General features: G+C 39.0%; 2 protein-coding genes across 11 annotated transcripts in view; one reads left to right on the top strand and one right to left on the bottom strand.

Moving 5' to 3' along the window:
- The window catches only part of LOC118331536 (15-hydroxyprostaglandin dehydrogenase [NAD(+)]-like), a 3,980-nt gene extending 1,474 nt beyond the window's left edge, over window positions 1-2,506 (bottom strand). The window contains exons 1-4 of one of the 2 annotated variants that reach the window (XM_035666547.1): window positions 2,381-2,506; window positions 1,672-1,795; window positions 837-943; window positions 522-618 (exon numbers count right to left, since the gene is read on the bottom strand). In XM_035666547.1, coding sequence (XP_035522440.1) covers window positions 522-618; window positions 837-943; window positions 1,672-1,795; window positions 2,381-2,383 — 331 coding nt within the window. In that variant the 5' untranslated portion in view covers window positions 2,384-2,506. Of the gene's footprint in view, window positions 1-521; window positions 619-836; window positions 944-1,671; window positions 1,796-2,300 lie in introns of both variants that reach the window. The other variant, XM_035666546.1, reaches the window with a different exon arrangement.
- A 1,366-nt stretch (window positions 2,507-3,872) lies between these two features.
- On the top strand, window positions 3,873-21,046 carry uimc1 (ubiquitin interaction motif containing 1). Of its 9 annotated transcripts, none has more exons than XM_035666540.1 (23): window positions 3,873-3,927; window positions 4,214-4,322; window positions 5,439-5,551; window positions 5,886-5,970; window positions 6,309-6,427; window positions 6,808-6,988; window positions 7,176-7,342; window positions 8,030-8,782; window positions 9,875-9,920; window positions 10,081-10,187; window positions 10,817-10,938; window positions 11,114-11,294; window positions 11,625-11,729; window positions 11,890-11,945; window positions 13,602-13,786; window positions 13,982-14,052; window positions 14,799-14,949; window positions 15,358-15,672; window positions 16,161-16,239; window positions 16,346-16,448; window positions 16,676-16,724; window positions 17,791-17,824; window positions 18,645-21,046. In XM_035666540.1, exons 2-23 carry the CDS (start codon window positions 4,277-4,279, stop codon window positions 18,820-18,822), a joined length of 3,246 nt encoding a protein of 1,081 aa, XP_035522433.1. In that variant the 5' UTR covers window positions 3,873-3,927; window positions 4,214-4,276; the 3' UTR covers window positions 18,823-21,046. The 9 variants fall into 9 exon arrangements, with proteins under 9 accessions (XP_035522433.1, XP_035522431.1, XP_035522432.1 ...); XM_035666538.1 differs by having other exon boundaries at window positions 4,214-4,331; XM_035666539.1 differs by having other exon boundaries at window positions 3,900-4,322.
- The last annotated feature ends 1,167 nt before the right edge of the window (window positions 21,047-22,213 follow it).

The raw sequence follows: 22,213 nt of genomic DNA, 5'->3' as shown, positions 1-22,213 counted from the left end.
TCCTTTGTCCCATCAGTGTCGGAGAAACACAGATTTTTAAGGTGAAACTGTTTTTACTGATTTTAAATAGCAGCTACTTTTTGTTTTTGGATAGGAGAAGACCTCTGGCAATGGTGGTGAAGACAACGACTCCTATGATCCCACACTACTTCACAACGTCATCAGACTTGGTCTTTTGTATTGTTTTGATGTGTGAGACCCCCCTACCAGCAGAAATGACATACATTTAAATATCCCATCTGTGTGCTCTGGCTATGAGATTTAATTTTCACTACAGCACTTTTTGAGGTGCTGAGGAACCACCTTTCATGATGCTTTTGTAAAACAATAACATATAAGCCTGTGCACATCATATCAGAGGTGTAACAGAGATGAAACCTCCCACCCACAGCAGAGACTTGCGTTCAAACACCAGTAGCAATGTTTCCAGCGTTCATTTTAGTTAATTATTACGTTTTAAACAGTTCACAAAACTTAAAATACTAAATGTGCTTAAGGAGATACAAAGAAATTACTTGTACCTGCCATTGATGCTGTGTTGACGATGACCCCTCCCCGACCTCCGGTCAACTTGTTCATGTGCTGGAGAGCCAGGTAGGCTACCCTGATAGCACCCACCTACAAGAAAGAATTCATATTTTGGTGATTTTTACACACAAACAGCCAAACATGTCTCTTTACTCCATTAAATATGTAATAATAACGAGTTAGCCCTGAGTGCACATGGGGAAATGACTGAGGAGTTCTTCCAGGCAGGCAGGTGTTAATATACAGACAGTTTTGTTAGTAAGTAAACTATTTTCTGACCTGAATGAGACAGGAGTATAAATTCTTACGAGGTTTATGGAGACCATTTTCTCCCACGTTCTCTCATTCAAGATGCCGGCATTGTTGCAGAGGATATCAATTCCACCGAAGGTTTCCACAGTTTTCTGAAAGGCAGCTTTAAAGCAGAAAATAACACGTTTAGCTGTTAATCTTTAATTTCACAACCAACTTTCTGATACTATGAAACTATGAAAGTCGATACAGTTTATTACAGTTCTATTTGTTTCATTTCAGGACATAAATATTGCACTGTGTGTTATACAGGCTGAACAACATCCTATCGTATTTGTTAAATGTATCCTATTACAGCTGTCTTAGTATCTCACATCTCTTATTTGATTTAAAAAACACTTTTCACTGTTCGTAACTCACAAGTAATAATTACATTTGGGAAGACTGTCATCACTACTTTGCACCTTATGAATTGAATAATTATTATTGATTTAAGGACATTAAAGGTTTCATCCCACTTTAGAGAGTGATTGTTTCTGATGCAGATTTTGTGTACTTGGATGAATATATTAACATATCACCCAGTCCTGGTGTCTTATCTCCGTTCTATTTCTCTCTCAGGTTTCTTTAGCAAAAGATTAAATATATAAAAGTAACATTCTCATTAGTGTAATTGCGTTTGATGTTAATTGTTTTTATTAGGGGCAACTATGACCTTTCCCATATTTTCAAGAAGTGTTACTTATCCCTACCCCTACCTAAACCATAATTAACCATATATCCCATAACCATCTTTCCCTAAACTTAGCCACACAGTAGTTGCAATGTGCAGATATTGTAGAAAGTGTAAATCTTAAAAACACTGGCACTAGATGTATGTTTGTCTGTTACCTTTTATATGTTCCTCTGACTCAACATCACAGTTCAGGAACAAAGTTTTCTCTCGTCCATACTGTTTGTCGAGGGCTTCCTTCAGACTTTTCCCTGCAGCTTCATTCACATCCAGGAGGACAACCTGTACAGGAGAATGTCCAGAGACAGCCTGTGTTTGTCTTTTATGGCTGGACTTTGCTTCAGTGCAGCCTGAATTTCAAATGCACACAGATAATCTGCAAATACAAACTGTAAAAACTATACTGTTTAAAAAAGAGATTATCACTTTTATAGGTCACAAAAAGAAATGCAGATACATTCTCTAACCCATATCTAAGCTTTGATTAACTGCCAAACATACAGTGTGTGTAATGTTTTCAAAAGGATATGATGCAAGACATAAAAGGATGAACTATTAATCTTATTTTTTGTTGCATTGTTGTAAATGTTTTACAATAAAATACAACTACGTATCAAAAAACTGCTTATTGTTAAATATTGCAGACTCTCCTTGTTTAAATATACACATTCATTACAAAACTGTTGGCTTTTTGCTTGTAATTTACATACATATTTACACATAATGCTGCAAAGGAGCCCACAAAATTGCACACACAGTATGTTGCATAACAGAGGCAAAACTTTACCGTGGCACCATTTTGCAGGAGTATCTCTGTCATTGCTTTTCCTATCCCCAGCGCTGCTCCTGTCACTACTGCTATTTTACCATTTAATGCCATGTCAACTGTTGGAGGAGGTCAGCTGTAGGATCCCGGCTGGAAATATTAAAATGTGGATTCGAGAGCAGTTAGTGTGCCTTTATATGGTTACAAGAGGACACACACCAAGTTAGACTAACCTGCACTTATTAGTTAAACATCAACCAGATACCAACTGCGAAGCTCTAGGCCTCATGCATGAATTGTGCATACACAAATATTTGATCTTCTCTGCATACATTTTTATTTTTCATTTTGCTACCCTTAAGTGCAATTTCCTTTCCCTTTACTTTGTTTTCTCTTTTGTCTGAGTGTACATTACAATGTTCGCACATGTCACATGTTAGACGCAATGAATCGACACACTCAGGTGGGTCAGAACAATCTTGGCTGTCAGTGAACGGTTCATGAATGCCACATAGGCTTTTCTTATTTTCCTCTTATTACTTTCTGCAAGAACAAATATAAGAGAACATTCTTTCTGTGGAGGAAGCAGGCTGAAAATATATAGTGCTCGCCATGCCACTGTGTCTACAAACCTAGAGGAGGTCACAGCCTGTGCCTCTTCCTGGTTAAGATGTGGCTTCCTTTTTGACTGTTTGGCTGACGAGACTATGCAGAACAGCTGATAAGGTTGAACACTGAGCACCCGACATATCGTAGCTCCACGCTGTTACTGAAGACCAATGTTAAGATAAATTTAACAGACAGACACATGTGTACAGGGATATGATATGGGAAGATTCTCTAGGGAATACATTAAATATCTGTCATTTAAAGATAGCCTTCAGAATTTGGTTGGCATTGCACTGTGGTTAACATGTATTGCTGATCTCATCCTCCTCGGCCGAGCCTCAATAAATTCTGATGTGTAAGCCATCGACGTTTCATACTTCTTCGAGTGTGAGTGATTCATCTTCTTTAAAGTTTTCCTTAATTAATGGCATCACAAACAGGAGTCCAATATAACAACAACTGGTGAGTGCACATTTATTTATTATTGCCTTACCAGGTTTGTGTTTTACAGGATCCAAAATTAGTCTCCAAATACTGTTGCTTGGACCAATTAATCCCCTTTTAATATTGTGATATTTGGATTAGATACTGATTAAATTTTTTAAACCCAGGTAGTAAAGTAGACAGAAGAGTAAGTCAGATAATTAATCCTGTATAAACCATGAACGAATTGTTGTAATGTCAATACTGTGTGATTAATCTAATCTTCTATCCCTATCTATCTATCTATCTATCTATCTATCTATCTATCCTATCTATCTATCTATCTAAATCTGATCTAATCTATCTAATCTAATCTAATCTAATCTATCTATGCTATCTATCTAAATTCTAATCTATATAAACAGTACCTACGGTCCGTGAAGGCAACAATAAAGCGAACATTAAACCCGACCCCGGTCGCGGGTGAAAGGCCAGCAATAAAGCGACCATTAACCGACGGTCCGTGAACGCAGCCAGAAGGACGCGTTTTACGTCGACGTCACGTGATTGCGTAAACAGAAACAAACATGGCGCCGCGAAAGTGAGGAAAACTGCAGTGAGTGTCTCTAAAATGACTATTGTTCGGGTTTGTCGTTGTTTCGTGAAGCCGTCGCACACATAAACACACAGGCGCCGACGCGTGCTCCTTAAATCAGCTTTTAACGACACATAAAATCGAAAGCAGGAACTTTATTCGCAGTGTTTGGTGTCTGGTGTGTTCAGGTTCATGTGCTGTGTGAGCTAACGTTGAATATGAGCTGGATCGATCGGGATGGGAATCGATCTGCTTTAAGTCACTTCAGCCTTCTCACTTAGCGCTTCTTGTTTGAACTTTAACACAGAGGGTTGGTTAGTGTTTGGGGCTCCACGCTGGTGCCTTCCCGTCACACACAGCCTCCGGACAGATGAGAGGAAGAAGAGGACACTCTTCATCACTAACTCCTGCTGAGGGTGGGCGAGGTTGGTGCTGTGGTTAAAGCTTTGCAGCAGTTTTTGGGGGGCTTGAGTTTAATACGTATTGTGTGCAAGAAAGCTCGTTTTATCTCCATGTCCTGTTGAAGCTGTGGTTTAATCATAGACTGTTTAATAAAATGATTTTATTTTTAATTTCTCCAGGTTTAATTCTACTATAGTTGTGGTTCAGCTTACACTCAGATGCTCTGTCTTGTAGAAATCACTTAAATATATAAGAGCTCACTAAGCTGGCTGTCAGTGGTAGGTAGAGTACTCTTTACTTCATTAAAAGTACAATTACTCGATTAAAAGTTCAAAAATACCTTGTAAATAAAGTACAAGCTACTGTCTGTTTTAATATTTTTAGGGTGGAATAATGACAAAAGCACTCATTGGAAATAGTTTTAATAAAGTAGAGCAGGTAGAGAAATACCGCTCTCTTCTAGGGCTGCACGATATGGTAAAAACATCATATTATGATCACGGTATGATTCACGTTAAGTGTGGAAATTATGATTTTTTTGTATCATTAATTTAATTTTCACTTTATAAAAGTTTTAAAATATGTGCAGTCTTTAATTGCTCAGCCCTAATCTCTTCCTTTTTTACTGCTCACTAAGTTATTAGTACATCAGACCACCATCGTTATCATAAAACCTCTATATTTTCACCTCAATGTGCTTACAGAGGTAAGAAGAGGAGGTTTTAAAAGGCACAGCAAGCACTTTATGTTACTTATATTTGTTTTAGATTAGATATAAAAAGTGTAGCCAGATGTGGACAGAGGTTGTTACTGGAAGCTGCCTCTTGTTCGGGGTTTTACTCCGTCATCGTTGCACATCGGTCCAAAGACAGGTTGTTCTTATTTTTCTTGCAGGCAGAAGAAAATATACTTGAGTAGAAAGTAGAAGTACAGTTTTACTCATGTGCGTTACTACACGTGTACAATACCTCACACACCCCTTTGAAATGCTGAATCTGTGGTGCATCAGATTGCAAAAAGTAATCAGAGGTAGGCAGGTGACAAGAAAGCATTCAAGATAGAAAACCAGCAGAGATTTGATTTGAAACGCTGGCTTAAAAGCTGCTTTTTTGTGTCTCTGTTGGTCACAGTTTCTCAGAAGCAGACCAGGATGGCTCTGCGAAAGCAAATGATCAAGGATGTGAGTGACATTCCCTCTGGAAGCCAGCAGGAGGACGAAGCTCTCGACGACAGAGACGACAATGTAAAGAAATGTGAACATTAGTCAGAATCAGGATCAGTTTCAGAGACGTTCGTGTGTCTAAAACCGTGTTGTAGAGTACATCGTCACTTCGGTTCAGTAACCTAAAGCTGGGACTTGTTCTAAGTTGTTTTTTCAAGAGCAGGTTTGATGTGCTGTGTCTGGATCGTAATTTATGGGTGATAGTTGTGTGATAATTTGAACATAGTTAGTTCTTCAGACAAAAACGGGGCAAAACAAAAAGTCACTCCTTTGAAACCCAGATCTGTGAAACACGAGGTCTTTATGAGCTCAGGGAAACAGCACTAACACTTGGACTGTTTGTTTGCTCCTCCAGGACGAGCTCTCATTGTCAATTCTGTCACCTTCATCGTCGAGAGAAAAGCGCAAGAAAGAGAGGGAAAACAAATCCAAACCCAAAGGTACATGACATCCAGCGTACCAAAACAACTACAAAACATTTGAATGTTTTCATAGTTTCTAATTAGCAGAAGATAAACGTTGTTATAGCTATATCAGAAATAAAGTGAATTTAATAGAAATAAATACAAATGATGAACAAATGAAAATTTCGAACTATATTAAAGATACTGTAACTTGTCATTGACACAATTAATGTCGGTGTAATGACAGAAAAAAAGCCTAAAACGTAATAAAATAAAATCCTATATTTGTACTAATGTGAGAGGCAGAATTTTTGTGAATCTGTAATATACGTCCCTGACGTCTGACTTGGTACCCTCGCGTCTGCTGTTTTTAGAGATGACAGAAGAGGAGATGATGGATTTGGCTCTGCGTCTGAGTGAACAGGAAGCCAGTGTCACCGCACTCCGGCTGCAGAAAGAGGAAGAGGCCATGATGAAAGCCATCCATGAGAGTGTGAGTCCAGAGTTTTTTGAAATCCTCCCTTCTTGAAGGTGATAATGTTCAGTTCTTGTTTTAGAGGCATGTCGATACGGCTGTATGGTAAATTTGGTGGATGTCGTTTGTGGTGCTGTTGAATAGTATTGTGTTATACTGATATTATTATTACTTTCCACACCATTTATATCAGCGAGGGTAGGATAAATAAACAAAGCCAGTCAGTGCTAAACCGACTCCAACACACTGGATGCATGTGAATATCTAAGAAATGAGCTCTAACTGAGAAAGGTGTGTGTGATTTTTGATGCAAATTGCATCAATCTGGTTAAAAAGAGTTAATACAGGATCTCGATCATTTGTTAATACAGTAGCCCTTTGTGGTTTTCCTCTTGTAGATGGCCAGTCAGACACAACCGTGCCCCCCTTCCCAAAGTCAGAGTCTGCTCACGGATGCTGAGGCCTCACTCAGGATCTGCTCTCGGCGGAAACTCCTCTACTCAAATGGGAAGCCGGTGTCTGTCGTCGATCAGGGAGCCTCAGAGGTCGGCTGCACACCAGAGACAGACCTGAACACAGGTGGGTCACTGAGCGCTGAGGCAGTTCTGCTGTTAGATATCCGACAACGCTTAGTTTCTGTCTGCACTGACATGGACAAGGAACATGAGATTCTGCTGAAGTCCCACAGCAGAGAAGGCAAAATATGTAATTTGTTCATTTAATGAGACAAATTGCTGGCATTAAACATGCTGTATTGTATTCCCAGGAGCAAAAGGAACTGGAGATGAAAGTAATAACAGGAATAAAAAGCGGAAAAGGAAAGAAGGAAGTCCTCTGCTGGAGATGCCAGACTTGTCCCAGACTCAGAACATCTACTCTCAGGCATCACCCTGCAGCTCAGAGTCCCTAGACCTGGTTCTGGACTCAACCCAGGTTCGTCAAAAACATTTATGACTTTTCTTTCTTACCTTTTGAATAATGTGTTGAGTTTATTTTTATTTTTTGCTTTAGTTATTTAATTAATTTGTCTATAAAAGGCCACAAAAGGCTGCTGGTGACAGTTTCCAAGAGCCCAACCTGCTTTCTTGAAATCCCAAAACAGCTAATTATTATTTTCATTATCAATTAATCTGTCAGGGTTTCTTTGAAAATGTGCAAAAACAACCACTAACACCATTTTCCCAGAGCCCAAGGTGAGATCTTCAAACCGCACCCAAAGATATTCAGTTACAATGATATAAAACAAAAAAAAGGCGAATAAACCAATGATTGAAACTTTTCTTGAATGTGCTTTAACTGATAATCAAAATAGTTGCCAATTAATTGAGTTTGCAATGATATAAAACAGAAAAGTCCGTAAGTTTGAAAAGGTGTAACAAGAGAAGTGTTAGCTTCTTTGTTGGATAAATAATGAATCACTCATAGCGTCTTTTTCAGAAAGAAAGCTGCAAAAACCCAGCGTACACTACCTGCTCAGACGCAATTAAAAGACTAGCTGGTGGAGACTAAAAACAGAGTTAAAAGAGAATGAATATTGGACATATATTCATCAGGTGGACACAAACATGACTCTAAATGAATGATCATGTATGTATTTGTCTTCTCTCAACAATAAATCAGAGCTCTGAGTCGACCCAGATCGACGATTGTCAGCTCCGTAAATCCCCTGTCTTCCCCTCGACTGGCTGCAGAGCCGAGGTTCACGTCCCCCGTCTGAGCCAGGACCTGCTGCAAACCTGCAGAACCTCAGGGTTTGTGTTGTTGTCTCAGGACAGTTGGACCTCGCCTCGAAAGTCTTCGCCTGCTCAACCCAAGAGCCCAACATTTCCCAAAAGCCCCAAACGCTCCGGTAACCTCACTTTATCCAAGAGCACAGCTTTTCCTAAAAGTCCTGTCTCCTCAGAGACTGATCACGGAGACGATGGAGAGACAGAGCCGAGTCCTGAGTATTTTAAAAGTCCAGTGTTTGGCAGGAATACTCAGCATGAGAAGTCACCAAGTGCCTGCAAACCCCAAGTCAATGTCTGTAACTCAGGGTTCATGTTCTCTTCTCAGGAGAGTTTAACCTCCTCTGTGAGGTCCGCGTCCTGTCGGCCTAAGAGCCCGGTATTCCCCAAAAGCCCTGGTCTTCCCCAGAACCTCCCTCCCCCAGAATCAGCAATCTGCAAAAGTCCCGTGTTCTCAGAGACTGATGGAGGACAGACTGAGCAGAGTCACGGATGCTGTACAAGCCCAGTGTTGGGCAGGACTGGGCGACCACAAAAGGTTCATCTTGATGTGCAGAATCACTCTGCGAGTCCTTCAGCTGCAGAGCTCAGATGTTCAGGCACTGAAGGGATTTCAGGAGCCACTGGGGATCAGAGTCTGAGGCAGGTGAGTTCAGGTGTCTGTGTGCTTCAAAGTGCTTGTCGGATTGTCAAGCGGCGCCTGAAACTACTGGATTTTTTAGTCCGATGTTTATATTAGAGAGTTTAAAGTGAAACGAAACATGAACATTGTTGAAATGGATCCCTTAGATTTCCCCTTTTTGACCTAGACACAATTCAGGATTTAAGGACCAAAAACATATCTTTGACATTTCTGTTCTGCAGTGTTTTGTTATTAATCAGCTCACATGTTTGGTGATACCAATATAACTCCAGTGAGCTCATATTAGCTGATACAATGGCCCAGTTGAAGGGAAACTTCTGTATTTTTCAACCTGAACCTCATTTTCCTATGTTTTGTGTCTAAGTGACTAATGGGGAGAACAGTTGAACTGAAATTGGTCCAGTATTGAGCGAGAGAGCTGCAGCTGGCAGCCACCAGGAACAGCTCCTCTATTGCTCTGTTCAAAGCCACTAAACCACACTGAGGAATGTTGTTCTGCAACATATTTATTATATTATATTTTATTCAACCTTGGTGACGGCGGTTGAAGCCTTATGAAGTTTTGAGGCAGCCCATTAAGGCTCTTTGAACACCTCTATGAAGTCTCATATCTTTGTAATAAAAGTCCAAGTTATGTTATTTTTAAATCTATAATACTCCTGAAGTGTTGCATTAAATGTAGATTTGTAGAAATGTGGATGCAGTAAAATTGTGAATAAATGTATTCCATAAAAAGCCTACAGATAAAATACTTAATACACTGACAAGAAATATGAATAATATATAACCTTATTGCTTCAACTGGTTGATATTTATGTGACATTTCATATTGTAACAATGTGATGTTCAGCGTAACATCAGTAACAAGCAGTCTGATCCTGTTGTTTGAACCTAAAATTTAATTAATTAATAATCGCATGTGTGGCTTAATCATTCATTCTAGTCTACTTAAAGTGGCGAAAGTGAAGAATGGGTCATATTGATTGCTAACTTTTTGGTGGTCAATCTCTTTTTCTCGTTGTATTTCAGTCATAACATCCAGGCATCTTTCCAACTGCCTGCTCATTTCTCTGTTCTTCCTGCTTTTGAATACAGGACAGCAAGGCTGATCACAACCAAGATGTCAAGCTTAACGAGTCAGGTACAGTGAAACAACTCTTGCTTTCTGGAGGCCTCTGTCCCTAATTCCTGTTAGTCAACAGTCTGAGGGCAGTCACATGATGAAGCTTCCGTTACTGATCTACCAGGGCCTACTGGATGTCCCATATCTTTTCTTTACCATCTGTGTTTTCTGGTTATAGATGAGGCAGAGGAGGTGAAGGAAATATCCAAAGACCGGGACTCAGCTGAGGTGGAGCTGACCAGCGATATGACGCTAGTCTGGTCCGACGAGGAGGAGGACGACACGGTACAGAGGCTTCCTCTCTGCTAGAAGATCAAAATATGTTCAAAGCAAGAATGTTTTAATCCTGCACTTGGACTGCAACACATTTATTTTAAGGAATAATACTATGCTCTTTCTTATTGTTAACAAATCCAATGAAAAGACCAGTACCATAGAGCTCCATTGTACATTGTTGTTGTACCACAAACATATAAATCCCACATACACCATCCCATTGCCTCCAGATAGTCACCGAATAGAGAACCGAATGTGAATTAATCTGCCACTGAACATAGTCCCCAACAATGCATTATTTCTTCCTGTTTGTTTGATTATACAGTGACCAGCTGTTTTAGCAAGAACAGAACTACTTTTTTAAACATGAAACACATCTTTGTGAGGTGTTTTTAAAGATTTACACCTTCAGTAGGAACCAGTGGACTTGTCGCTGAGAGCCACAGACCGGGAGTGAGAAAGTATTGAGAGACGGGCTGACACATGGGATTTGTTCACAATAAGAAAGTTACATTGGCTTTATCTTTGAAGGGCAGGTTGTTGAATATTTGTAAAGGCTTAAAGACATAACTGAGCACTGGAGTTTTTAACATCTAATTTTTGTCTGTCTTCACCGTTCCTCCCTCAATCTGTTGCAGCCGGTGGGCTCGCACAGCCCCATCTTCCCAGAGGAGAGACCTGTTCATCAGGCAGACAGCAAGGCTGCCTCTCTGAACCACGTGACTGCAGCTTCTCAAGGGACTACCAGGTCAAACTGCAGGTAGAAAGCAGAGTTTCTGTAGTATAAGTAAAACAAGTTGTGTGTTATCTTTCTTGATTTGGCTACTTAAGCTCCAAACTAGCTAAACCTCACATACTACGTCTAATTAAAGAGTCTCAGTTTAAAGATGCCTTTTTGCTAACTCTCTCTGTATGTTTCCACCCATCTTGGTCAGACCTTCTTCCTCTTCTACATCCACCGCTCCAACAGAGCGAGAAAAACGCCCAATCAGCAGTCAGGGAACGGTCAGCAGGCCTTCAGCCTCGCATGGGGAGCCTGTAGACGAGCCGACGGTGCACTACTACTGGGGGGTTCCCTTCTGTCCACGAGGCCTGGACCCAGACAACTACACACAGGTGAAGATTTGTTTCTTCTTACTATAAATTATGATCACTTATTCAGTTCACTGTCATCTCTGGTGGGAGCTTCTAAAATGTGAATATTTACTGCTTTTCTCAGTTTTATGCGCATTCATTAGCATTGTCTTTTGCCAATGTTCTTGAAATTTGGTTTTAATTTGAACTACATTTGGTATGAAACCTCACTTGCATTTCTTCCTCTCATATATATCAAGCATATTGATTAATTCTATAATACAAACAATAAAATCGAATCATTTTAATGCACAATTCCTCACTTTTTCATGTGTTTGTCCATCCATCCATCCTTTGTGTCTCTGATTTCAGGTGATCCTGGCTCAGATGGAGGTGTATGAGAAGAGTTTGAAGCAGGCTCAGAGGTGTCTGCTGAGGAAGGCTGAATGGGGGGAGGGCATCCTGCCACAGCCGGAGGTATGATAATGATTTTAACGTGGATGCTGCTGTCTCAAACGGTCTCTAACGGGATAGGTTTCTTGGATATCATACTTTTTAATTGTCCAGTGGCACTTCTGCAGGTACAGGTTACCTGTAACTGTGAGTCATATGATAGACATTATCTATTTTTTCCTAGAAATGTCCATCACCTGAGTCGCCTGCTGAGTCACCTCAAGAGCTTTTTCCTCGAAGGTAAAACCTCCATCAACTTAACCAGCTCTTCTACAATGTGGAAATGTGCTGTTAGCGTCTTGTTAGCCTTCATGGTCACACAGGATCAAACTCGGAAACATAAAGTAGAACAGCAAGGTTCTTCTTTAGTCTCAAACCAGAATAAAAGACAAATAAACAGTGAAACAAGATTATAAACCTTTTTATTTACTGTAACGCAATGCTGTAATTATATCTGCAGTATGTACTGATGCACTATTTTTGTAGTTTGTATACAAGAAATGAATATATTTTCTGTTTTGTGGAAACATTGATGCAGGGCCTGCTATGTTGATGGATGTCGCAAAGTTTAAAACTTGTTTTTATTAAAAATAACACCATATACACGTAAAGGTCCACATAGAAATACATTTTTATGAATGATTAAATATCTGATAGTTAAGTAAATGCTTTTGTCTTTCCAGCTGTCATCAGAGCTTTACTAATACTAATTTCTAACTAATTTAATTTTGTTTTAGCTGTGAGCACCTTTTATTACTCCCCAGAGGCAAAATTCAGGTAGCACAAGGACAGACATAAGTACAGATAAATAGGGAAAAGTATTAATAGTATATAAAAATAAAAATAGAAACAATACTACAGAATGGAAACAAAAATAATATACCTTCACCACTAGAATGATACATGATATCATTAAGTAATAATACTTAGCATTGTCTGCATGATTTATGTATGATATAAATATAATATATAGTATAAGTAATATAATGTAATAAAACAGTATAATATAGTATGGGATATAGTATAATGTGAAATCATTTATCATTTCCAGACTCAACAGTCACCCGTGTACACATACTGTATAATAATAGTACAGTAATGTATTTCGGCCACTAGATGTCACTAGTTAACCTGATTATAAAATCAGTGAATGGGACTGATGAGTTACCGGTTTAATTTGAAGCATAAATGTATCATTCATTCATTTAGAAAAATGCCTTCACTGCTTTAAATGATTAATTAACAGCTTGATAATTCAGAGTAACAGAATAATGACAATTTACTCTTGTCTGATACTGAATTTCGGTTTTGTTTCATTCATTATTTTAAGACAGAGCTGTGAGTAACGTCTGGAACCAGCCTAAATCTACTTTAAACTAAACCACATTTGGTGTTTTTGATGAACAAACACCAGCGTAATCCGTGTGACTAAGATCTGTTTGACTAAGGGAATCCAAGGAGGAGATGTCACATGTAACCACCACACCTTGGCAGTGGTGGATGAAGTCTTAAAATAACACAATTTCTAACACAACTCTTGCGTTCACAATCTTACTTGAGTAAAAAACTGGCCCCTGTCGTTATTATATATGATATTATTAGATTATTATTATTGATGCAGTAACAATGAGATGGATGTTAATGTTGTAGCTGGCTCCCCTACAGGGACCATTATGCCCATAGAAACATAAAACATGTCAAACCAGCTGAAGTCATGATGGAAATATTCACATTTAACCCAAACGAGTGTAGTTTAAGTGCACTGTTGTGCTCAGAGTACCGTATGTGTACAGTAGGCTGTCATTAAATGACATTTGTTTTTGTTGCATTTAAACTTTCTCTCGATCTGTGCTCCATCTCAACTGACACTGTTTGTTTATTTAAATGCATTTTCAGGCGTGGGCTCAGACTGAGGACCAAAAAACTGTCTGACACAGCTGATTCTCCTTCAGTTGAGGTAGAGGAGGAAGAAGACAAGAGGGATGAAGAGGAAGGCAAGGAAAGAGAGAACAAAGGAGAAGAGCAGGAGAATGAGGGAGAAGGAGTAGAGGTGGATAACGATGACTGCGAGGTTTGTCCAGGTACTGAAGCTCCACCTTTTTCATTGGTTTGTTATTAAGGTGCTTGAACCTGGTTGTTTAAGTTAGCGACCAACCACAGATCAACAGATGATGGCTGTAATAAATTCTCACCAGAAGAGCAAACTGGCCTCTTTTTATGATCACATTTAGACCTGATACAAACTGCTGACAGTCAACATGTCTCTCCCACAACAGAAACCCAACTGAGTGACAACGATGACGACAGGACGCAAGATCTGATGATAGACACTGTCACTAGAACAGAGGTAAGTTCATGTGTTGAATTTCAACATGCAGTCAGTTCTCAAGTAGATTCCTGAGTTTGAATTACCACTGCACGAAGGTTAGAGGATATTAAATTCAGCTGGAAGTAGCACAGTATCCGGAAACTTCACTAAAACAAGACCTGCAGACAGATTGTGACGTTCTGTAAAACCTGAGGAAACTAATCTAATACTAATGATAATAAACTAATAAGTATCACACTTTACAATACTGTAAAGAATCAACTGAGGATTAATTTGTAATTGGATTGTAGTGTTTACAGTGTTGATGCTTAGCGTGCACTTTAGTGTCCGTGACTTTTATCACCAGATTCTTGCCAATACACAGTCCTACTTTAGAGTGTATATTAGCACTGTTTACTGTCCATAGTTAGCATGTATTTTATAGTGTCCTTACTGAATTTGTACTTTATAGTGTTCCTGCATCTTAATTTTGTTGCATTACATCAGTGGTTACCAAATAATTGACAGTGACAATGGAGATAAGGTAGCAAACACAGCAGTCTAACAAAAACATATCTGAGATGTTCCGATTTTCTGCATTCAGATGTTTGTTTAGATTGTAATCAACAACCTGACTTGTTTTTCCTGCTTCACCCAGATAAAACACCAGCGTTTACCTGGCAGGTGGCCATGATTCACATCACACGTCCCCCCCGATAAGCAAAGAGAATCATATAAAAATAAATCTATAATAAATATCACACCTTCCTTGGATTTCTCCACAGCTCCAACCTAAAAGCCCGGCGCTGCCTGAGGTTGAGATGATTCTTCAGAACGATTCTCCAGATAGGGACGAGCAGCAGAAGCAGCAGCAGCGGCAGCGGCAGGAGGAGGATGAGGAGGAGATGGAAGTGGAGGTGGAGGTGGAGGTGGACGGTGAGGCTGCACGGTTAACTGATAGAACAGAAAACTTTGAAACCCGCCTGGTTGTTTAGTGGCTGAAAGTTGAAAGCTGATACTGGAAATGGATCTCCCCTACAAACCTGCGCTACAAAGGCAAAACACAGGAACTACGAACATATTTGGTCAAAATCGTTAACTCTCTCCCATGTCTTACCATATTAATAATATAAAGACAAAGTCAGCATTATAAGTGTTATGTAAGTTCTGTGCAGTAGTGTTTGATAATCCGCTTCAAAAGGCATTAAGCCTGAAAACTTTAAACACTTTTATTCTCAGCATCACTGTTTCCATAGTTACTCCTCTGTATCTGTTTGTGGCCCAAATTAATGTGCATGTCATCAGAAAATAACCTGAAAAATGAGTGTATGTGACTGTTTTCAGCCCCAGTGGACAGAAAGACGAAGGGAAACATCCCTGTTGTCAGCAGCGACGGTGGAGGACCAACTACGAGGAAGGAGGAGGTAGAGGAGGACATGGGGGATCTAGATGTGGAGGAGATAAAGGAGCAAAGGCTTCAAAGGTCGACGTCTCCTGAACTGGAACCAGCTGCCGCCTCTCAGAGCTCTGAAACCAACGTGGACTGTCCCATCTGTCAGGGATCCTTCCCCGTGACGGAGATCGAGATGCACGCTGCATACTGCGATGGAGAGGTGGCCGTCGTGCATGAGAGGAGGCCAAAAGCCGACTGCTTCCCAGGTGACAGAAAGTATATTTTAACACCTGTTATACACTTAGTTTCACAGCTGTAAAAACCGTAGGTTGGGTTTTAACATTGGTCGTTTAGGGAGGAAGGTTCTCGTGATTGTTTCTCTTGTCTTTATTGTAAAGTATTACAAGATTTCCAGAACAAACAGCAATAACAACATGACAACAATAATCATCAATCAGGTTTCCATTATTCTTTCTTTTTTTTCTTTTTTGTTCTACTAAATCTTTGTTTTCTGTCTCGTCTGCCTTTTACCATTCAACAGGATGAACTGTTTCTCTGATCTTTCTTGAGAATCATGGTGATGTTACTTCACCAAACATTTATAAAGTCAATGTAAACTGCAGTTTTGGATGAAAATAATGATGCTTTTGAATGCCTGTCGTCTGTGTCTATGACGTCCAACTGTTAACATCAGTTTAAAAAAATGTCAGTGTTGTGTTGATACTTTAAAATGACACCTTCTTCCACTTTATAGTATCACTGAAGCCTCGTAGGAAAAGAACAAAAAGAGCAGAGGTGACAGCGGACGAGACTGACACCTCCAACACTAGCATGTAAGTAGGTAGCACTTAGTATTTAACAGAAACAACTCAGCATTATCAGACCAATTGTTTTTTTTTTTGTTTTTTTTACACCTGGTGTTTGTCTTATTTTCCACAGGAACCCAGAGAAATGTTTTATCTGTCAGAAAGCCGTTCCTCTGAGAGACTACAGCAGACACACAGAGCTCTGCATCCAACGACAGTCATCAAAGACTGCAGCGGTAAGCCTCTTTACACCAGTTACAGTAACACCACCTCACACAAAACAACGGTAAGGTTCACAATTTGTAAGTTAAAAAGAAGTTATTGTTCAACCAAAGCACAGAATGACTCTGCAAAAACATCAAACTAAACCCTTTTCACAGTCAATCTCTTGCTTTTTTTGATGTGATCTCTTTTTATTGAGGATAAAGAATAACTTTTCTTTTCTACATTTCTGATCTTCCAGAAGGGAAACCTGCTATCGGCTCTGGAGCAAACGGACAGCAGACATTCAGGTGAGAAAGTCTTTAAGGTATAATGTTTATGTCTTACTTCAGATAGTATGCTTTGCTAATTAACACTAACGCAATGTGTAGCCAAGGTTGATGGAATTGTCATTAGTTTTGCCGTCATTTGGTCATAAATCAAAATATTTGACAGATTTCAATTTTAACCTCATGATGGCGCTAGAGGAAAAGTCAGACAGCATGATCAGGGCAACAATCCATCCAATAGACCTTTTTTACAGCATCCATTTTGAAGTGAAATAGTAGGGTAAACACAGGTGTTAGCAATGATACTAATTAAGGTTTTGTTCCAGTCACTGCCTTTCCAGTGAGCCAACATGCACAATAGCAGCACCCTGTTTGAGCTGAATAAAACAGAACCTTAATTAGTGTTATTGGTAACACAACACTGTGTTTCATGTCAAAATGGCTGCTGTGAAAAAGGTCTATAGTCACTGAGATATTTAAGTCTGGAACAAAGTCGTGCACCGATCGACAAACACCGCCATCCCTAGACCTAAGCTGTTAGCGGGGTTAAAACAAAGAGACCCAAAGTACAATTCTACACTATGAGCGTGGACACTGATGAAGGACTGCTGCTGCTTTCACTGTGTGGCCGGTGTAGACAAAAAGTTTATATCTTTATGTTTTGGATTGTTAGTGGGACAAAACAAAAATCTGAAGATGTCAACTATGGTGTATAAACGCAGGCTTTTTTTAAATGTTTACTGTCATTTTATAGACAAACTTATTATTAATAGATGAATTAAGAAAATCATTGTTTGGTTATTTGATAATGAAAATAATGATAGCTGAAGCAAAATTTTAGACTTTCGTAAGGTTGGTTTCAAAATAATCAGGGCAATTGAGCCCCTGATTTGCCCCTCAGTTAATTAAAGCTCTGATCTGGATTTTCTGGTTTACAGGTGAGATTTTCACCTCAGATCGTAATCAACACCCAGAGTCGCTTTTGCATCCTCAGAACAAACATATCAGCAGTAGAATCAGGTCTCAAACCTCTGGTCAGTCAGACTCCAGTTGATTCACATTTTTCTGACATGATCTGTGTTCACAGAGGCCGGGCCGTCTGGATCCAGCCTCCAGCCAGGGTAAGACGACTTAGAAACACTGTTACATTATGATTTTACTTACAACTCCTGTTTATCTGTGTGGACATTTTGATCCAGAGTCCCTCACAATGAAAGTTTTAACACCTTGTTGTACCTGTGTCTGTGTACTGATGACAGAAATGTTTGTGCTGATACCCAACTCACATTTTACAGCTTTCATGTGGTTACAAAGACTATAAACTATCTATAAATACAGTTTAAAAAAAACATGAAAACATAAATTTCTTCAGGCTTTGAGTCTTAATTGACTTCTTCAAGATTTACAATAGAAATACACAAAACAGTTTTTTATAACATGTTTATTTATGCTGACATTTTAATTTAGCCTTATTGAGATTGACTCACTTCTGTAGCCTCAAGTGGCCATTCGAGGAACTACAGTTTTTGCCAGCTAAGGAGGTTGCTGCTTGGTTTTTATCTACAGAGGGAGCGGGTCCTCTTCCATGGAGTCTGCAATGTCTCAACAGTAGTTGGCGGCCATCGTAGTTTTTCCTTAAATGCTTGAAAGACTGAGCCTCAACTTCATCGTTACATGTCCCTAAATCCAACACACTGGTCCTTTAACAGTGTTTATGTTCCATGTCTGAAAAGGGCTTAATTGTTTCATCATTATATTGATTAAGATAATAAACGTAGCATATAATGAAATATAAAATAGCTGCAGCCTCACACATAATAATAATCACATGAGATCATTCAACACAAACAGGGGGGAACAAGTAAGGTGAAGGATTATTCTTTACCAGTTTGGACAAGTGTTTTCTGTTTTAACGGGCCTGGATTTGTGTCCTCGTGTTAGAGATGTCATTGATCTGCGGGATGACGATGAGGAGGACGAGGAGGAAGGTGGCGTTTCAGCCATCAGGATTAGTAACTCTCCCATCCGATCCTTCACTCCGATCTCAGAGGCCACCGGCTGCCTTATTGACTTCAAAAAACAGCAGCGAACCAAGAAGCTGACTCAGAGACGAAGATGAGGGTGACCTCGTAAAAGACTTGTGGTCCTGACAGGAAATACTGGAAACCAGAGCCTTAACTAAAGACCTAAAGCCTCATCAGGTTCGACATGACGTCCTGATGTAAACATTTTGGATATTTATGCAGGTAAATGAATACAAATCGAACACTTGAAAGTTCAGAATCTCACATGTATTCATAAAAAACTCTTTCTGTGCCACTAAATGTTTTCTGTATTTACATTTGTTAACGCTGAAGGTGTTTCAGACTACCTCTTCATGTATTGAAACATTTCCTTTTTGTTACTATAGCTTTGGTTTAACATTACGGTTAGCATCATGTCTCAGAGTGTTCGTCAGATTCATGCAAACACAATTTTACTGGCCTCAGCTTGAAGTGAAGTCCTGTTGTTTGTAGCCAGGCTGACTGTGAGTCGGTCCAACACTTGGGGTCTGAAATATTTCAGCAACTATTCGAGGGATTGCCTTGAAATCTTGTACATTCAAGATTTTCCTCTTATGCCACCATGAGGTAAAAACACTTAAACCGCTAAAGCTAATTACTGAATTCAGTCTCATATTTATCTGTAGCACTAAATTGTTAAACGTGCTCATTTTAAATGTTACACATCATACACTAAAATTCTGTACAAACATACATTTGGAAAGTCACCATGCTAACTGTACACATGTTCAAATGCAATGTTTCGCTAATGCAAATCGCTAAAAGTGACCCTGGTTTAGTCTTTTGTTCACTGACTGAAAAACCACCGAGCCAATCAGAGCCGATTAAGAAACTGTGACGTCATCTTCTTGTGACAGAGCTGGACAAATGGAGACAAACATGGCAACAATTGTGGATGTAGGGCTGCAACTAACGGTTATGTTCATTATTGATTCATCTGCTGATTATTTTCTTGATTTATCAATTTATCTTTAAATTGTAACATTTTCTAGAGCCCTAAATGACATCTTCAAATCCCTTTATTCATCCAAAAGTCCAAAGATATTCATTTAAAAATCACATATGACAGAAAAAGAGCAGATCATTTTGAAAGTGTCTTAATTTCTGCTCAAAAAATGAGACACTTTTAAAATACAACTAATTTGTCAGTTGATTAGTCGATTAATCGTTTCAGTTCTACGTGGATGAGATGGATGAGTCAATGTACAGAAATAAATCTTAAATTACAGTTTAAGTGAACAGAAAATGGCTGGCTAAATGTTAGCATGCTAATGTGCAAAATGTCAGATATTAATTTGAACTGTAGCCATGTTAGGATGCTAACAGACTAAGAGAGTCAGAAATGTCCTGAAATGGCCACTGTATTGAGAATAAACCCTTGTGATTTGGGTTAAAACATGGCCTTCCCTCTGGCGCACCATCAGGACAAACACTCATTGTTTTGGAGCTAAGATAAGAAAAGGTTTATGTTTTTCTAGGTAGCGAAGTTGTTCTTCCACTCTTCATCTCTCCGACAGCTTTTAGTTTGTGGTCTATGAAGTGCTTCGAGTGAGCTCTTATAAATGAGGAAAAATATCAAATTGAGTTCCTAGATAAATAAAATCAGCAGAATTTCTTTGATAAAGGGGCTAAAACAGAAATTAAATAGCTCATTATTAGAGGTCTGTCCTCCGTTCAGAGCACGTCTCCAATTGGATCACACAAAATTAAAAGAAAAAGTAAAATTTCAACGTTTAACACAATCAGAGCCTCCGACAGAGTTTTCATCCTTTGTCTGGTTTCCTGTCAAATGTTAGAATTTGTTAGCACATAAATGTCAGAACTGTAAGATCCCCTCTGTACCTTCTTAAGACAATATGTGGGAGGGAGTGTGATGCATTTAAAAGCCTTGAAAACTCTGAATTTCCCCTTTAATATAATAAACTGCCTGGTTGAGGGTCCTTCACAGCGGCATCACAAGTTTTGTCCCTCTGTAAGTGAACGTAACATCAACGTGTTCTGTGTTTCTGTGGCGATCACATTTTCTGCTCAAAACTCTCCTGTAAAGTCATTTTGTCTCTGTTCAGAACAGGTTGTGTTTCTATGCTTTCTCTGCACTGTGGACCATTTTTATCATCCAAAATATTTCCTGTAAAGTTGACGCAGACAAAATATACTTGTCCTGATTTCCCCATTTTCTTTCTTCTGTTCTATTGGCCTTGAATACTGTATCAGCACTTTAGAGCTAAATAGGCTAATTGATGTCACAAAACAGAAGTAAAGTCACTGTAAAGCACTGGACACATGTTGTTTTATTGACGGAAGAGATGCAGGTGATATTTTTTATATATTTATGCTTTTTTTGAAACTTCAGTCTTATCTTATTTTGTCCTTGAGAACATCTTATTTCTCACAGTGTCTCAGGGATGGAAAGATACAGTTTGTCCTGCCGTCGTTAAATGTCACTTTTAAGTGGCCTGCTTGAGGTTTGTATTTCCTGTGAAACTTTGAAGCAGTGCCGCAACATGCAGACTGTTGTTTTGTAAGAGTCTGTCACAATGTTCAGTTGCACCAACCTAGTTAAAAAGAAGGATGATCGTCCTGAAAGCTATAAAGTACAAACTGTATGTATGACCACAAGTATGTGGACACCCACAGTAAAAGTGCATTGAAAATGTTACTAAAAGTAGGTAGAACAATCAAGAAAAAGGTACCCTGCAGTAAAATGTCCCCTGTGACTATTATATATTAGATTATTATTACTGTTTTTACTGTTGTAATTGGTTCAGGTGGAGCTCTTTTTGAACCATTTTATGTAGGACTGCAATTAATGATTATTTTCATTAATAAATTGATTGTTTGGTTTGTAAAAATTCTAAAAAATATTGTTCACAATAAGCCCAAAGTGACATCTCAATGTTTGTTTTATCCGACCAATAGTGCAAACCTCAAAATGATTAAAATTTAATTAAGATTATTAAAAGCAAATCCTCACATTTGGGAAGCTGGAACTTTGTTTTCATGAAAAATGATTCAACCAATTAGTTGCCAATTATTTCTTTTTGTCAATCACCTAATCAATGAGTCAAATAATAGTTTCAGCTGTACTTGTACATGCCGTTGGGTACTTTAACTTATAACAGAACATCATATTTTATTAACTGTTTTATGTGTAAAGATTTTAATTTGTAAAGTTTAACTAGTAAGTAAAGTACCTCAAATGTGTATTTAAGTACATTACTTGAGTACATGTACTTTCCAGCACTATCATATACTGTAGCCTTTAAAATAAAGTTGGTAACACGCCACTTTTAATTCATTTTAAACCAGTATCAATTATATTTTGGGGTGAACTGATCCGAGAACATGATCCTGACTGTGCGCTCCTCATGCGTCTTTACGCGCAGAGAAACACCTGCCGCTGCAACCTCAACGAGCTCTCCTCCAGCTTCCTTTGGACTTCATCAT

This window comes from Morone saxatilis, unplaced genomic scaffold (genome assembly GCF_004916995.1).
Source record: "Morone saxatilis isolate NCDOM2014 unplaced genomic scaffold, NCSU_SB_2.0 Contig20, whole genome shotgun sequence".
Classification (NCBI taxonomy): Eukaryota; Metazoa; Chordata; class Actinopteri; family Moronidae; genus Morone; species Morone saxatilis.
Note: the sequence above shows the minus strand (reverse complement) of the source record. Positions and strands in the feature narration are given on the sequence as shown.

Bases quoted from the DNA above. Each gene is read 5' to 3' on its own strand.
- uimc1 (XM_035666538.1), top strand. From the start codon at position 4,277: ATGAGAGGAAGAAGAGGACACTCTTCATCACTAACTCCTGCTGAGGGT. The intron at 4,332-5,438 runs GTTGGTGCTGTG...TGTTGGTCACAG, and splicing joins TCCTGCTGAGGGTGGGCGAG to TTTCTCAGAAGCAGACCAGG. The intron at 14,950-15,357 runs GTGAGGCTGCAC...GACTGTTTTCAG, and splicing joins GGTGGAGGTGGAGGTGGACG to CCCCAGTGGACAGAAAGACG.